This window comes from Lepidochelys kempii, chromosome 11 (genome assembly GCF_965140265.1).
Source record: "Lepidochelys kempii isolate rLepKem1 chromosome 11, rLepKem1.hap2, whole genome shotgun sequence".
In the NCBI taxonomy this organism is placed as follows: Eukaryota; Metazoa; Chordata; order Testudines; family Cheloniidae; genus Lepidochelys; species Lepidochelys kempii.
Genome location: NC_133266.1, coordinates 15628523 through 15646793, shown reverse-complemented (window position 1 = coordinate 15646793; position 18271 = coordinate 15628523). Strand labels below are relative to the sequence as shown.

Below are 18271 nucleotides of genomic sequence, written 5' to 3'. Positions count from 1 at the left end.
AAAGCTGGCTTCTTCCCATCCTCCTGGCCTATAAGGAGGTAGACCACTCTAGTAGAGGCTCTCTCGACACTTCACCTCACCAGAATGTTGTGAAGGGCCATATAAGTACCTGAGTTTGAAGTTAGAAATGTATGAACTCTTCCTGGCAAGAAAGACATGAGTGTGAGTCTTGTTCAGCAAGCAGCCCAAATAAGAATTGTGCTCTGGGGAGCTCTGTAGAAAGCAGGGAAGAAAAACCTTCACTTCAGACAATGAAACCATAGTGAAGTTGTATTGTGGTTCTGTAGCCTTAGGTTGCAGTTGCTTCCCTTGCTGCTGTGCCCTCCACCACCTGATCCTGAGACAACTGAGCTAGTTGCAGATCCACTGGCATGCCAATAGCCCACAAACTCTCTATGCTTTCAGCAGATGGGCCAAGATCCTCAAAGGAATTTAGGTTCCTGTCTTCCATTGAAAGCTAGATCAAAACTAGCTCAGATATGTCTACAGGTACTGCAGACATACTTGAGTATGATCAATTTTAAAGGTTTATGGTAAATGGTGAAGTTCTGACAGGGATATTGCATGGTGCTATGTAAAGAGAATACAGATTCTTAAATAAAATAATAAAATGTGATTGTGCTTTTAAACTGGTTCTTTTACGATCCAGATAATGATTCATTTGCTTTTATTTTGGGGGGGGGGGGGGATAATCAGGCTTACTTACTTTCCAACATAACTGCCTCTCCCTTATTTTATAACAGTGATTTACTTTAACACATGGAGGCTAAGAACACATAAAAAATTGTTTTTTTGGGGGGAAAAAATTACAGCTGACTTCAGATGAGCATAAACAAGTCCAGTGCGTGGAGAAATTTATTAATCTTCCCAATCTCACTAACCACAATTTTACTACTTTTCAGAATTGGAGTATGCCAGAGGTGCTAACATATATTATATTCTGTAGCATGTGACAAACCTCTGTTTTCTTGGGATTCTACTATTGTTGATTCCCCCAAGACAAGACACTGGACATTTGGTATTATCATTTCATCTTGAAAATTAAATTTCTGGAGGCTATTAAAACTAGTTGGTAGAGGTTAAATTGTTTCAGAACTCACTGACCCTCATAGCTCGCAGTGCATATTTCTATTATCTTTGACGGTGCACGCTGCTTGTCTTCTTGTTGTTATGAATCTTAGAGTCATGCAAATTGGTCACAGACAGGCTACGAAAAAGTAATTGGAAAAATTCACTCATTATCTTAGTATAGGATTTCCTGTTATGCTAACTAGTTTGGGATCGGGGTTAGTTTTTCAGTGACACTATGATGAATAATCAGATTATATTAAAGGATATGCTAACTAGAATTCTGTTTGATTGTTATCAGTACCTTCCATTATTTTATTTATTTATTACACTCTAGACCAAAGCAGATGTATTAGAAATAGATCAAAATTAAGCCATTAGTTCCAGCTCCTCACCCGCAATTTTTGGGGAAGTTCATCTCTGAATCTTAACTTTGCACTGGGCATCTGAACCCTTGCTGATGTCTGTAATTCCAGTGAAGTAAATGAGATAAATAATGTAAAGACTGCACACTGAGCTGCCCGTGCATTTATGCTGGGCAGAAATAGAACACCCTTGAACTTCAAGAAAGTTTGGATTTGCTTCTACATTCAGAGTAGAACTCTGCAGCACATATGTGTCACTAAAATGTGTGCAGATCTCTTCAGGGTAAATCCAGTCCTGCCCTCCATGGCCAGATGCTGGGAAAAGGGGGCCACTGGCAGTGGAACTAGAAGAAAGGTGCACATCATCTGCATAGCACAAAATCCAGCTCCATTCATACGCCCTGCTCTGAAATACATAGGGGGCTGAGAGAAGGGTTGGGGGTGTATTTGGAGATTCTAGCACTCCATGGATCCTCTCCACCTGCAGCAGTGGAAGTGATTAAGAAGGCCCAGGAGCTACGCCAGTTATTAGCAGTAGATTAGCCGTCACAACTTTAAGAGAAGATTTCTCCACCCTTGCACATCTGCCTATTATCTGGCCCTAACTACCTGGACAGCAGAAGGAGACTCCGCTGGTTGGAAGGCATGAGATGCGATGTCCTGAGGTTGGGAGTTCCACGACCACCACTCCCAAGAGGAGAAGGCGGGTGGTGGTGGTCGGGGACTCTCTCCTCCGGGGGACTGAGTCATCTATCTGCCGCCCTGACCGGGAAAACCGAGAAGTCTGCTGCTTGCCAGGGGCTAAGATTCGCGATGTGATGGAGAGACTGCCGAGACTCATCAAGCCCTCGGATCGCTACCCCTTCCTGCTTCTCCACGTGGGCACCAATGATACTGCCAAGAATGACCTTGAGCGGATCACTGCGGACTATGTGGCTCTAGGAAGAAGGATAAAGGAGTTGGAGGCGCAAGTGGTGTTCTCGTCCAACCTCCCCGTGGAAGGAAAAGGCCTAGGTAGGGAGCGTCGAATCGTGGAAGTCAACGAATGGCTACGCAGGTGGTGTTGGAGAGAAGGCTTTGGTTTCTTTGACCATGGGATGGTGTTCCATGAAGGAGGAGTGCTGGGCAGAGACGGGCTCCATCTTACGAAGAGAGGGAAGAGCATCTTTGCCAGCAGGCTGGCTAACCTAGTGAGGAGGGCTTTAAACTAGGTTCACCGGGGGAAAGAGACCAAAGCCCTGAGGTAAGTGGGAAAGCGGGATACCGGGAGGAAGCACAGGCAGGAATGTCTGTGAGGGGAGGGCTCCTGCCTCATACTGGGAATGAGGGGCGATCAACAGGTTATCTCAAGTGCTTATATACAAATGCACAAAGCCTTGGAAACAAGCAGGGAGAACTGGAGGTCCTGGTGATGTCAAGGAACTATGACGTGATCGGAATAACAGAGACTTGGTGGGATAACTCACATGACTGGAGTACTGTCATGGATGGTTATAAACTGTTCAGGAAGGACAGGCAGGGCAGAAAAGGTGGGGGAGTAGCACTGTATGTAAGGGAGCAGTATGACTGCTCAGAGCTCCGGTACGAAACTGCAGAAAAACCTGAGTGTCTCTGGATTACGTTTAGAAGTGTGTGCAACAAGAGTGATGTAGTGGTGGGAGTCTGCTATAGACCACCGGACCAGGGGGATGAGGTAGATGAGGCTGTCTTCCGGCAGCTCACGGAAGCTACTAGATCGCATGCCCTGATTCTCATGGGTGACTTTAATTTTCCTGATATCTGCTGGGAGAGCAATACAGCGGTGCATAGACAATCCAGGAAGTTTTTGGAAAGCGTAGGGGACAATTTCCTGGCGCAAGTGCTAGAGGAGCCAACTAGGGGGGGCACTTTTCTTGACCTGCTGCTCACAAACCGGGTAGAATTAGTGGGGGAAGCAAAAGTGGATGGGAATCTGGGAGGCAGTGACCATGAGTTGGTTGAGTTCAGGATCCTGACGCAGGGAAGAAAGGTAAGCAGCAGGATACGGACCCTGGACTTCAGGAAAGCAGACTTCGACTCCCTCAGGGAACGGATGGCCAGGATCCCCTGGGGGACTAACTTGAAGGGGAAAGGAGTCCAGGAGAGCTGGCTGTATTTCAAGGAATCCCTGTTGCGGTTACAGGGACAAACCATCCCAATGAGTCGAAAGAATAGTAAATATGGCAGGCGACCAGCTTGGCTCAATGGTGAAATCCTAGCGGATCTTAAACATAAAAAAGAAGCTTACAAGAAGTGGAAGGTTGGACATATGACCAGGGAAGAGTATAAAAATATTGCTCGGACATGTAGGAATGTTATCAGGAGGGCCAAATCGCACCTGGAGCTGCAGCTAGCCAGAGATGTCAAGAGTAACAAGAAGGGTTTCTTCAGGTATGTTGGCAACAAGAAGAAAGCCAAGGAATGTGTGGGCCCCTTACTGAATGAGGGAGGCAACCTAGTGACAGAGGATGTGGAAAAAGCTAATGTACGCAATGCTTTTTTTGCCTCTGTTTTCACTAACAAGGTCAGCTCCCAGACTGCTGCGCTGGGCATCACAAAATGGGGAAGAGATGGCCAGCCCTCTGTGGAGATAGAGGCGGTTAGGGACTATTTAGAAAAGCTGGACGTGCACAAGTCCATGGGGCCGGACGAGTTGCATCCGAGAGTGCTGAAGGAATTGGCGGCTGTAATTGCAGAGCCATTGGCCATTATCTTTGAAAACTCGTGGCGAACCGGGGAAGTCCTGGATGACTGGAAAAAGGCTAATGTAGTGCCAATCTTTAAAAAAGGGAAGAAGGAGGATCCTGGGAACTACAGGCCAGTCAGCCTCACTTCAGTCCCTGGAAAAATCATGGAGTAGGTCCTCAAAGAATCAATCCTGAAGCACTTGCAGGAGAGGAAAGTGATCAGGAACAGCCAGCATGGATTCACCAAGGGAAGGTCATGCCTGACTAATCTAATCGCCTTTTATGATGAGATTACTGGTTCTGTGGATGAAGGGAAAGCAGTGGATGTATTGTTTCTTGACTTTAGCAAAGCTTTTGACACGGTCTCCCACAGTATTCTTGTCAGCAAGTTAAGGAAGTATGGGCTGGATGAATGCACTACAAGGTGGGTAGAAAGCTGGCTAGATTGTCGGGCTCAACGGGTAGTGATCAATGGCTCCATATCTAGTTGGCAGCCGGTATCAAGTGGAGTACCCCAAGGGTTGGTCCTGGGGCCAGTTTTGTTCAATATCTTCATAAATGATCTGGAGGATGGTGTGGATTGCACTCTCAGAAAATTTGCGGATGATACTAAACTGGGAGGAGTGGTAGATACGCTGGAGGGGAGGGATAGGATACAGAAAGACCTAGACAAATTGGAGGATTGGGCCAAAAGAAATCTGATGAGGTTCAATAAGGATAAGTGCAGGGTCCTGCACTTAGGACGGAAGAACCCAATGCACAGCTACAGACTAGGGACCGAATGGCTAGGCAGCAGTTCTGCGGAAAAGGACCTAGGGGTGACAGTGGACGAGAAGCTGGATATGAGTTAGCAGTGTGCCCTTGTTGCCAAGAAGGCCAATGGCATTTTGGGATGTATAAGTAGGGGCATAGCGAGCAGATCGTGGGACGTGATCATTCCCCTCTATTCAACATTGGTGAGGCCTCATCTGGAGTACTGTGTCCAGTTTTGGGCCCCACACTTCAAGAAGGATGTGGATAAATTGGAGAGAGTCCAGCGAAGGGCAACAAAAATGATTAGGGGACTGGAACACATGAGTTATGAGGAGAGGCTGAGGGAGCTGGGATTGTTTAGCCTGCAGAAGAGAAGAATGAGGGGGGATTTGATAGCTGCTTTCAACTACCTGAGAGGTGGTTCCAGAGAGGATGGCTCTAGACTGTTCTCAATGGTAGCAGATGACAGAACGAGGAGTAATGGTCTCAAGTTGCAGTGGGGGAGGTTTAGATTGGATATTAGGAAAAACTTTTTCACTAAGAGGGTGGTGAAACACTGGAATGCGTTACCTAGGGAGGTGGTAGAATCTCCTTCCTTAAAGGTTTTTAAGGTCAGGCTTGACAAAGCCCTGGCTGGGATGATTTAACTGGGAATTGGTTCTGCTTGGAGCAGGGGGTTGGACTAGATGACCTTCTGGGGTCCCTTCCAACCCTGATATTCTATGATTCTATGACTGGGTGCTGCCCACAGGAATTAGTCCTTGAAGAATATTTCATAATTTGATATTGTGAAACATTTTACAAACCATAAACAAGTATCTCGAAAGAAGTTAATTTAGTTGAGGGATCAATGGAGATTTTTTAGGAGCTGACTGAGATGCAGCAGAAGGGGTGGGAAAGGATTATTGTCACATATAAAACATTAAAGTTAACAGAATCTTCAATTCTTCGCACTAAATTGAAGTGAATTTCATTATTATCAGAATTAAATTTCTTGTTAATCCAAATTATCCTAAAAAGATATGTTTAATTAAAGGCAAAGATTTAATTAAACACATGCTAGATTTTGTTGGCTTGTTAAATTTGAAAATGAATAGGTTTGTCAAATAACACGCTAAGGAAATAATAGGTCATGCAATGTTGAGGTTAGGGTTTGATATTTACACACTTTGAAGTTTTATTCACTAAGTGGTCTATGCCCCAAATACTAAAGGGTATGGTGAGAAGCAGTTAAAAAATAGTAATGCAATTTTCAAGTGAGATAGCGTAGCCTGGTTCCACCTTATGCCTTTTTCAATTTATTTTCTTATCATCATGCCTAAAAGCTGGGAAAGCATTTTAGGCACAAAGCCATTGATGAATTTATGAGAATCTCTCTGACATAGTTTTAGCAATTTCTCTTCTAATAATTTTAGAAGATGGAGTCAGCAAATTTTAGTGTTCAGTATATCCCTGTAAAACCATAATATTAATAACTGGATATGAGTTTGTATTAAGAAAAACCTGCAACATTCACTTAGTGTAGTGTACGTCAGCAATACCCACAGACCCTTCTGGAGATAGAACTCCAAGGGAAGATGTTAAAATACACATCATCACCCTTTTGAGTAAGTAAGAGTGTGCACTGAGGCCGTGCTCCTGTAAACAGTTACACATGTGCTTAATTTTGCTACTTTGAAAATCCTGACTATTCACATTAGTAAAATTAAGAATGTGTGTGTTTTCAGGATTCGTGTCCCAGATATGTGGTTTGTATTTATTTAATTTATATTACTATAGAATTTAGGGGTGTGAGCATGGGTAAAGTTAGCATAATAATTGTACTGTAATCACATCTCAGTTTGCAGTGTAGTCTATTCATAGTCTACTCCAGTATTGCCAACTCTCATAAATTTAACATGAGTCTTGTGATATTTCATGTTTTCCTTCAAGCCCCACCTCTTGGAGGCATGTGATTAAATGAGAATCTGAGTTCTTAATTAAAAAAATTGGGCCGTACCTAACACGAGGGGGTCCTGGGCCATGAGGGAGGCTCCTAGATGCTACAGTAATACCAATAACAAATTCATAATTCATAAATGCATAAATAATAAAATAAGTTTACAGACATCAGTTTTGCAGAATAAAGCTTGAAAATGTGGCATGAGTGCAATATAGAGTAGAACTGGTCAGGGATTTTGCAACAAAACATTTTTTTATCAGAAGATGCTGATTGATCACGACTGAAATGTTTTTGTGGAAAAGGATTGGTTTTGACAAATTTTTTGAGTCAAAAACATTTTGGAAAAAAATAAAAATTGTTGAAATGTGTGTTTCAACATTTCAGAACAAAACATTCTGGGCTTCAAGTTGTAAATAACTTTTCATTTCAAAATGTCACTTAATTATAATATTTTTTAAAAAAGAAAAAGTGGTCAAAATCTAAACAAAATCTATTGATGTTATTAAAATGAAACATTTTGATTGAGCCAAACCAAATTTATTTTCAGATTTTCAGTTTGCACAGGGGATGTTTGAGATATCACCATTTTGTCATGATTCAGAACAGGAGAATTTTTTGAAATCTCAAAAACTTTGTGGGACAGGAAAAACCATTTCCTGCACTGTTCCAATGCACAGCTCAAAATCCAAAGAGCAAATAAAAAAGAAAACAAAATTTCTTGGTTTTTAAGTCAATCTCATGCTTTTCTGGGGTGTGGCTCTTGATTTTTGAATGCTTGGAATTTGCAATATTGGTACCCACGTCTAGTCTTTGCTGGGGTATTCATGCCATGCAAAATAATTCCCAATTCTATGGCTCTCCAAATGGCAATTCACACTTGCATAATTATACATTATCAGGAAGCAGATTAATATGTTCCTTCCATTGCAGTCAGAACTCAGTTTCACTTTGAAATTCTAAGGAAGTAGATTCCATTTGATTGCATTCCTGCTTTCAGTTTTTGGAGCTATTTGAAAGGAGCACATTGCCAAATTAGCTGATGATCAGTGTCAGCTGGTTGCAAGATGCATGAGAGGTGGTTTTATCCATTGTTGCTGTGTATTAAGATGCTTACTTTATAATATTTATGCAGCTCATCAATGTCCAAAAATAATATGCATTAAATTTATTTTCCAGCCTTCAATTGTCCTAGGAAAGTACATTACTGTTCTTACTATAATCACAACTGTGGGCTAGCCTGTGGCCTGGTTTAGGTGGCTGAACAAAAGAGAATATAGCACCAACTTACTCAATTGTGCCAGCTACTAGGATCACAAGCGGGCATGCAGGGCATGTCAGGAGAATTATGTTGCACTAGGCAGGGACTTTAGACCTGGCACAATGTATTTCCCCCACAGAGTAGCAAAAAAACAGGAGGCAGATCCTGACTTCTAGAATCATGGGCTGCTCCTGGGGCACCGTACCAATGCACTGACCCTTGTTCAGGGCTTGTCGCAAAGCCATGGTTAAGTCCAATGTTAGCAATTTTCATGTTAAGCATACTACCAATTGATTTTAGTGCTAATGTTGTTGTAATTATGTGCTATCTGCTTTGCTATACTAATAGATATGAACATTTTCATTCTAAGGCCTTGTTTTCAAGGAGTGGAATGTGGTCAATTGATCTATAAAAATAAATGCTCTCAGATGAACCACAATGTGAAAAGTCTTAAACCCAATGACTCTGGGGTTTTGGTCCTTTACATATTTGTAAGAAATCTGCATGGAGTAATTTCTTTGACTTCAAACACTTTTTATGGGCTCCTGTAACTCAAAAATGACACCAGATGAATTATAACAAGTGCTCAAAGTTACAGGCTGGGGCTGAATGACTGAACTTAATGGTGATTTATACTAAGGTATTTCTACAACATGAGGCATGAACACATTATTCTTTTGGGACTAAATCCTGCACAACAGTGCACAGACCTGGCAGTGGAGGGGATGATTTAGAGCAGCATGTTTAGTCTAGGTGGTTGATTTAGTTCTGCAAGGTCCTGCGTTTAAATCTTGTTTAGTTTATTAATATCTGTATTGCACTCGGTGTCATGGGTAACACAGTTTCATCATTTTTAGCTAATAAAATCATCTCTAGCACTTGGACTCTAGCAGTGAACAAGTGGGTAGAGGGTGGGCACAGGTCCCCAGCAGCTCCACTCCTCATGTGCAATGGGGAGAAAGAATTTCCTGTGGGGCAGGATAGGCACAGATTTCACAGCGGTTGGAGTCTGAGATCAGGAGTAGTGAAGAGGAAAGGGGAATTTGTGATGAGAGATTACACTAGGATGTTTGTGGGAATGTTTGAAGGATGAAAAGCTGGCTGTTTGGGTTGTCAGGGAAGATGGGATAGGGGCACTTTATTAAATAATTAATACTGAGTAAGAATGAGTAACCATGTGATCAGTGGAACCAACAACTAGATGTTCCTTGTGAGATATTTTCTTATATGCAGAGTGTCAAATTCAATTAGCAACACATTCTAAATAGTAGTAACAAGATTAAAGACCCTTTTCATGGTTCAGTTATAAAAGTAGTTCCTAATCCTGCATGGTGACTGACAATACAGTATTTAAATGAAAGCTTTTCACTACAGCACCCAGACATTAAAGATGTTTTCACAGTTTGAGACAGAAACAACCTACAAGGTAAGAAAAAAAGAAATACAAGTAATATTTTGTCCTTGTTATTGTTCTACAATAATGGACAAGATTGAGCTAGTTATTCAAAGAAACCTAAATGAAATAAGATCATATTTCCAGTTGTTCTTTTAGCCAGTTAAAAACATTTCTTTATACATTGGAGGCAATGCTAGATATTGGAGCCACACCCATTTACACCACCTGAGGATCTGTCTTGGCATAAATAAATGCTTTTAACTGGCTAAAAGAAAAACCATTTGGCAAAATGATCTTATTTCAACTAGGCTTCCTTAAACAATTAAGTAGGCCACCTTGCCTAGTGTTACTTATATACATTTCTTTTTCCCAGCAAAAACAAACTTAAGTCCTCACTTTTTTTTTTTTTTTTTTTTTTAGGAGATATACATTGACTACAGTGCCTGTCATTGCCTTCTTCAGAAAGTTGGCATCATTAAAATTCTTACTCCATTATCTTCTCCAAGCTTAAAGTTGGGTCTTATTTTTCAGGTTCAGAGAGATTCTGAACTGCATCCAATTTCAGTTCTTCAATATAAACGTAATTACTGGTCAATACTTTTGGATAATTTAGATATCTGCTGAAACCATAAAATATTTCATCAATTATTTTTACTTCAAGTTTGAATTCACATAGGGTTTTAAATTTCTGACCGGAAAGTAACTTTGTCCCAAGTCACCCTTTGTTCCTGATAATAGCTAAAACATGCTTCAGTGCTCATGGTATGAAACTCTTCAGCTTTATTGCTTCATAAAGTAGAAATCCTGATACAGATATTATTAAATATCAATAAAGTCTGTTGTTTAAAGATGCTTAGGGAAATCTGTTTCAACTCATAATTGGGAGGGGGAGAGGAAAGCAATGATAAGGTCAAGAATACTTAACCTTAGATTGGTATTATTCCCACAAGCAGACATATGATAAATACCTGGGCCTTTTAGATTATCTGTGGAAATGCATTTACTGCAATTAAGCAACCCACTGTTGTAGCATGAGTGCATATAGAAGAGATGTTTGCACCAAAACTTATATTGTGTATTGTTTATCTATTGCTATATTATCTGCATTTTCCTGCCTGCAAAGCTATTATGGTACGTACATGTTCTTATGAATTTTTGTTGTTATTATTTATTATTATTGTGTGCTTGGCAAATGCAAACATGGCTATGGCACTTTAAAGATAAACAAGACAATAAGCCGTAAGGAATTTACAATTAGGACAATTCATGAATGTTGACATCAGGTGAGAGGGAGGGATGAGGGATAACAGAAAAATTAAAGGACTGGGAAAATCGGCTTGGTAGAAGCATTATTACAGGATTTCACATCAGCTGTGATTCCACATTTTCCTTTCCTTTTTGTTGTAACTTTTTGTTTGTTTTTTTGCTGGTGTGTGTTTTTTATAACATCGGGTGGGAAAGAGGGAGCAGATAGTGCTAATAGAGAGATCAGGGATAGCACATTCCAAAAGAACTGTGTTTCAAAGAAGAATATGATAGCAGAGGGGAAGATCCCTGTCTAACAGGAGAAAGGAGGTAGTGTTCTATTCTGTTCTACAGAAGTTCTTAAATCATGCTCATCACCATAGTATGTGAGTGCCTTTCAGTAGCATGTTAAGTAATGTGACTAACATCTGTCATATGTTTGTTCTATCATACTCTTCTCAGGTGGAGAAGCATATGTAGTAGAGTGTCTCAGTTTGTTTGTTTTTTAAATAAATATATGCATTGCTATTTATGTAAGAGAAGCCAAGGTCAAAGAAATGTGTCTTTCCCTTGGAGGGGAAGGTGATGAGGGTTGTGATAGTCCTTAGTTCTCAGGGAGTTCATTCCACAGACTTGGACCAGCCCCTGAAAAAGTTCTGTCTCCCACACAGACAAACTTTTTCCTTATTGTAGAGAGTTCCATTGTGCCAGAGAAACAGAGTTGTCAATTATGTTCTTCATCTCAGAGCTTTAGGCAAATTTTTAGATATCTGGGCCCAGGCTGGGGAGCACTTTGAAGTAAAGGACTGAGATCTATCATCCAAATTGATTCAAAATTTTATGGGAAGCTAGTGTAGAGAGTGGAGGACAGGTTTGATGCCTTGCTCGGAGAAGTGCTGGACTGTTCTGCATCAGCTGAAGTACATAGGATTGTGTGATTGTTTCCATTATAAACCCTCATCTTTTCAACCAGGTTCAATGCCCCTCCTGTTTTTTCTCTCTTGGTCTTTCCTTTCTCTCTCCCCTCTTCCTTGCACCTCTTAGTGCTCTAACATTCTGAACTTCAAACTTAGACTCTGAGTACATAAAAAGTGGGGAGACACTTCTGCCTCTTCCCAGGTGTCCACCTACTGGCTCCTTCCTCTAATTCTTAGAAATACCAGAATAGACCAGGAGCCTGGACTGTAAAAAATATCACTTTGGTTTACCATTAGCAACAGCAATGGAGTGAGAATGAATGAGGTGAAAACAGCCTCAAAACTCACTGTTATCAGAGCAAAGTGGCAGACTCACTTCTGTCCTGTAGCTTTCCCTGAATGTCACTACAAGAAAAGAAATAAGATACAAGAGGAAGGATGTCGATAGAGAGAAGGGGCTGGCCATTTTAATAGGCTTCAAAAAGGTGGGCCAGTCTCTCCAGGTGTCAGAGTAACAGCCGTGTTAGTCTGTATTCGCAAAAAGAAAAGGAGTACTTGTGGCACCTTAGAGACTAACCAATTTATTTGAGCATAAGCTTTCGTGAGCTACAGCTCACTTCATCGGATGCATACTGTGGAAACTGCAGAAGACATTATATACGCAGAGACCATGAAACAATACCTCCTCCCACCCCACTGTCCTGCTGGTAATAGCTTATCTAAAGTGATCACTCTCCTTACAATGTGTATGACAACCAAGTTGGGCCATTTCCAGCACAAATCCAGGTTTTCTCACCCTCCGCCCCCCTCTCCCCCCCCACACACAAACTCACTCTCCTGCTGGTAATAGCTTATCCAAAGTGACCACTCTCCTTACAATGTGTATGAAAATCAAGGTGGGCCATTTCCAGCACAAATCCAGGTTTTCAAATGGCCCACCTTGATTATCATGCACATTGTAGGGAGAGTGGTCACTTTGGATGAGCTATTACCAGCAGGAGAGTGAGTTTGTGTGTGTATGGGGGTGGGGGGGTGAGAAAACCTGGATTTGTGCTGGAAATGGCCCACCTTGATTTTCATACACATTGTAAGGAGAGTGGTCACTTTGGATAAGCTATTACCAGCAGGAGAGTGAGTTTGTGTGTGTGTGTTTGGGGGGGGGGGGGGGTGAGAAAACCTGGATTTGTACTGGAAATGGCCCAACTTGGTTGTCATACACATTGTAAGGAGAGTGATCACTTTAGATAAGCTATTACCAGCAGGAGAGTGGGGTGGGAGGAGGTATTGTTTCATGGTCTCTGTGTATATAATGTCTTCTGCAGTTTCCACAGTATGCATCCGATGAAGTGAGCTGTAGCTCACGAAAGCTTACGTTCAAATAAATTGGTTAGTCTCTAAGGTGCCACAAGTACTCCTTTTCTCTCTCCAGGTGGTTCAAGGCCCCTGCCAGCCAATGATAGCTTTCTGATCTCCTCAGAAGAATCTCAGCTCTAAGAAAAAGTTCTGGGGTTGGCTGGGAGGAACCAAGGGAAGATACTATAAAAGGACAGATGCAGGCCTCTTCCTGCTTCTCCTCCCTTGATTGTGTTAAATCCAGGACATGTTAGAGTGCTCTATATTTTAGCATTGAGGGAGGAGAAAACGACGGACTGCTTAAGGCGATTGTAGCCTTCTCCCCTTTCATTGCTGCTGGGACAAATTGTTGGCAGAAGATATCTTATTTGAAGTTCAAGTTGCAGCCACTTGCCAAAAGATTCTGATTGCTGTCTGTGTCCTCAGTGGTTCCTTGCCATTGAAGGGTGAGGGGTAAAAATAATGGAGAGAAGAAGAAAAGAGGGGAAGAAAAATGAGTAAAGAGAAATTCTTCCCAAACATCTACAGAGAAAAAAATAAGGAAACCAAACTTGACAATAGGAGGGTCATTATTATGATATGCTTTGTGTAAGATGTTCAGATACCAGTGAGGTGCATGGTTTAAGAACACAGAGAGAATCAAACAGTACTCAGTTCCTTGGTCTCATTCTTATTTCACTTAATTCCCAGATGTAATGTTACACCAGTGATGTATATCTGTAATTTATATTTGTAATCTATATCTATTGAGCTAAATCTATTTTCGTAGATGGAAATAAAGATATTTGTGCTGGATAAAAATGGGACTAACAAAATATTTCATAATCTATTTAATTGTAATAATTTTTGACTTTTTAAACTCTTTACAACCTGGGTGGTTCTGGTGATTGTGAGAAAATTTGCTAAAGAGAGTAGAAATATTTGAGTTGGCATCATAGTTAAAAAGAAAACATTCTTGTGGCTCTGAATCCTAAAAGTTTTTTAGAAATTGATAATACCAGAAAATCTAGAGAGATCTTCAATGAAAATTATGATGAAGTATTCTTTATACTGTTCTGAAACTGTGGAAATTGTATTTCTATCACTGGCATGAAAACATTCATTTATGTCTACCAACATGTTATTTCCCCCCTTTTTCAATTTTATCTAATCTAGATTTATATTTTTGAAAATAACATCTACTATCAACCTGATGTAAAGAGTAGCTCATTGCGACTGACATCCTCAGGAAAAGAAGGAATCATATTTAATGGAATTGCAGACTGGCTCTATGAAGGTAAGGTGGATAAATATAGCTGTTTATTAATACAGGGAAGAGATTCTTGTACAAAACCTACAGGAGAAAACTATTCATTCCATGACAATGGTGTCTGAAGCTATTTTGCTTTTTCTTATTTTCTTGCAAAATTGCCTTCAGATCTTTGCATTAGCTCATATTTTCTATTGACTCACAACTTGGTTTGCATATAGTTATATTTTCTAGAGTGGGGGAGGGTCCCCAAAGTGCAGGGTAAAGAGCAATGAAAAAGCTTCGCAGCCGGAGCCCCACAAGACCGAGTCGGCTGGCATGGTCCAGACAGTTGTGTAGTTGCTGTGCAGACATACCCTTAGGCTTCTTTGAAAACCCGAGATCAAATGGACTCTCTGAAATAAGAATGGTAATTTACATTGTATAGAGGTTTAAATGTCTGTATTCAAAAGATTACCTACCTCAGGTTTTAACAGATTCCATTAATGTTTTGTAAGTATTTTACTAGGTCAGTGAAGTTCAAAACCAGAGAGAAGAGCATCTTTAGCGTGGAAGATCATTTTAAATGCACTTCAGACACTGCAAATCTAATATGATTGCATATAAATTGGTATATTTAAGCATATAAAGTTAATTAAATCTGACCGAGCAGATCACCTTTTTGCTAAAACAAAGTATTGCTTGGGTCACATTCATGATTATTCAATACTTTGCTAGGCAACTTTGGGCCAAATTCTGCTAACCTTAAGGTGAATTGCACATACTTATAAGATGATAGCCTGTGTGATATGCTCTGAATTGGGGGCAGTGTGGAGTTGCACTGTGCCAAAGATAATTCTGAATGCCTTCTGGAGATCTCCAAATTCACACTGCTCCCCTTTATGGAGTGCAGTATATTCCTTCCCACCCTCCACCCCAGGCAGCTGACCAGCTCTGCTGTTCAGCACTTAGGCAGACAAAGTTATGGTTCTGCCAATTCTCCAGGCTTTTCTGGGCAGCATGCATCCCTGGGGAGTAATTAGAGGTCAGCCTGACATTTATTTAGGTCATCTGGAAGGGAGAGGGAGCCTCCACCTGATGACTAGGTAAAGTCTAGCATAAGAGAAGCCCTGGTGAAGTCAATTGGACTATATTAAATATTGGTAAAGGTTACTCAAATATACTTACTTGTGGGTAGTGTAGTAGTGAGCGAAACCGTTCACAAGATTAAGAGATAGCATTGTGGGATGAGTGAAACTGGGGAAAAGAAAGAGTCAGGTTTCAGGAGGGACTGGGGTGAAGTTGCTGACAAACTTTGGAGCTCTGGCATGTAACACTGGCCAAGATCTCTTTCCTATGACTGTGCCTGCCTGCCACATCACTTATGGCTAAGGAAACACTCAATATAAACAAGGATTACAAAAGCTGGTCCTTAGTTAATAGAGAATGAACGAGGAGATTCTAATGCTATTGTAGATCCTTATGGCAAAGCTGCACCTATTGTTAAGACCCGATACTGTGAGAGAAATAAATACGTTAAAATTACCTGAATACAATATAAGTATATTGACTGCAAAGGGCCTCGGTATTTGTAGTATTCGTATACAGTAACTAAAGGGTAACAAGACCAATTTCTGTCATTTATGCCATGCCAATGCGGCATTTTTCAATTTCAACTTGATTGTGCATATCAGAAATTTATCTGTTATAAAAAAGGTTGGTGTGCATTTTTAGAAACTAAAATTTTTATTAAAGATAAATAGAATTGTTGACAGAACAAATTACTTTCTCTTACATAAGCATTAAAAGACTGGGTCAGAAATATAAATGATAAGAAAGAGAAGTAACTAGTTGAAAATGCACATATTAATGTTACATTTGCCACTGATATTCTACCTGAGCTTTACACGTGTGTATGTAAAATAGTGCGTGCACATACACTTGCCCATGCGTTGAATGTGCATTGTAAAATTCCAGCACCTGTGTGCTCAGAGGTGTTAGAATTTCCATTCACAAAACTCACTGGAACATATGCTCATATGATGGTTTGCACCAGTCAATATATGTGTGTATCCACATGTGCAATTTTTAACGCAAGTGGATATGTAGGGGTTGGAAATCAGGTCCATTAACCTCTCCAAAAAACATGGATTTTCAGCAAGGCCACAACTTTTCCTCTGTTTTAATATGAAGGAAGCAGGACACACTGATGCGGAGGTCCTGTATTTCCAGTTTACTGTTTCAATTGCTCCTGGTTAATCCCTGTCAGGACAGGCACTGGAAGCCACTTTGTGAGGGGCTCCCCCACCACAGAGGGGGCTCTGTGAATGAGGTAATATCCAGCAAAGGTTATACAGCCTTGTGGGGGGCTCGGAGGGGTAGCCTGGGACTGTGAGGTCTGCGTGGCCTCTCTCAAGTGATTTCACCCATTCTCAGGCTGTCCGATCTGTGCCCCATAGCTCTGATGCAGGTCCTGCTCCTAGAGAACGGTCTCCATGGATTCCGAGGAATAGGCTACAGTGGAATGGAAGAAGCTGTTTCCCTCCCCCCACCCACACTCACCATCTCTTTAACACTTGTGAGAGGGTGCACATGGGGGTCTTTCCAGGCACAAATCCCAGCATATTGTGGCATGCTGACTCTTTTCTTCTTTCCTAGGTAACTTGTTAATTTAAGCGGTACTCTGCCAGCTGTAGATATATATGAAATATTGTGTGGTAGCATCAGGCATATAGCTGATTGAATACCTCACAATTATATTAATGGACATTCAGATGAATTCCAAATAGCCACTCATTTTGACCATATGTGTGTGGCTTTTTCATTTGCAATTCATAAATACTCACATTTCTGGGCTTTGGTTTACAGAAGTATTTGGGAGTGTCTGTTCTTTGTGTGAATATCCTTATTTAAATACAAACAGCGGTGTTTTAGAACAAACCAAAATGTTTGCCATATGAATGTTCATAGTCAGGGAGCAGAAAGAATATTCTGTAACTCAGGCAATCAATCACACATGAACAGCAATTAGTGAATATTCTGAATGGACAGCTTGTGAATACTCCAAATTTTGGTTTTCATACACACAGCTGAAATTTCTGTACAACACACTGTTCACTGAAAAAGTACAAATCGTAAATTAGCTAGTTAAAAAAAATCAAAGTCTGATCACAGACTAAAAGTAAAAGAGTTAAATTAGTCAGATCTAGTGCTGGGCAGGAACTGGATTTTTCATTTGGCTGGGAATTCAGTAATTTTAAAAAAGAAAGAAAGAAATCCATTCCAAAACAGAATAAAACAAAACAAAAATCAAAATTTCATGCAAAATGAGGTTCAATAAAACTGAAGGTTTTCCTCAAATTAAAGAATAAAATATAAATAACTGGATAGAATGATATTACTGCTAAAAGTGCCTTTAAATTCTATTGTGCAAATCATTTACAAAAAGAATTAAACATAAAAAATGGATAGAATGATAGTAGGGCTAAATATAAGGCAATAATAATCATCCCACTTATGCAGGTAATTCCACTGATATCATTGGGAATACTCATCTGAGTAAAAACTCATAATTTAGCCTATAATGGTCCTTAATATTCAGGCAATTCAGTCCAGGATAATTTTCAATATTTCTTTATAATTACAACAGCTGCATTGCAACAAAGCATAGAAACAATATAAAATGCAAATGAATGAGTTGGTAATCTGAATCACACAATAGTTACTTCTATGAATTTCCAAGAATATGCATCTGTTTCAGAGGAGCTTCTTCACTCTCATGTTGCCCACTGGTGGTCCCTGGATGGAGAAAGGTTGGCATTCCTGATGATAAATGACACTTTGGTACCAAACATGGTTATTCCTCGGTTTACTGGAGGTCTGTATCCCAAAGGAAAGCACTATCCGTATCCTAAGGTAAGTAAAGTCTAAGTGCAATCTACAGCCCTTTTGCACACTTCAGTGAACCGACTGATAGCATTCTGCAGTACTGAAGGGCTGTTTCTACACAGTAAAAGAAGCTGCTTGTGTTGATGTGGCAGT

The 18271-nt window shown here is 40.6% G+C and overlaps 1 protein-coding gene across 3 annotated transcripts in view; it reads left to right on the top strand.

Moving 5' to 3' along the window:
- Positions 1-18271, top strand: part of DPP10 (dipeptidyl peptidase like 10) — a 451693-nt gene that overhangs the window by 374766 nt on the left and 58656 nt on the right. For all 3 annotated transcript variants that reach the window (XM_073305257.1, XM_073305256.1, XM_073305258.1), the window contains 2 exons: positions 14158-14278; positions 17991-18145. In XM_073305257.1, the coding sequence (XP_073161358.1) occupies positions 14158-14278; positions 17991-18145 (276 nt within the window). The remainder of the gene's footprint in view (positions 1-14157; positions 14279-17990; positions 18146-18271) is intronic.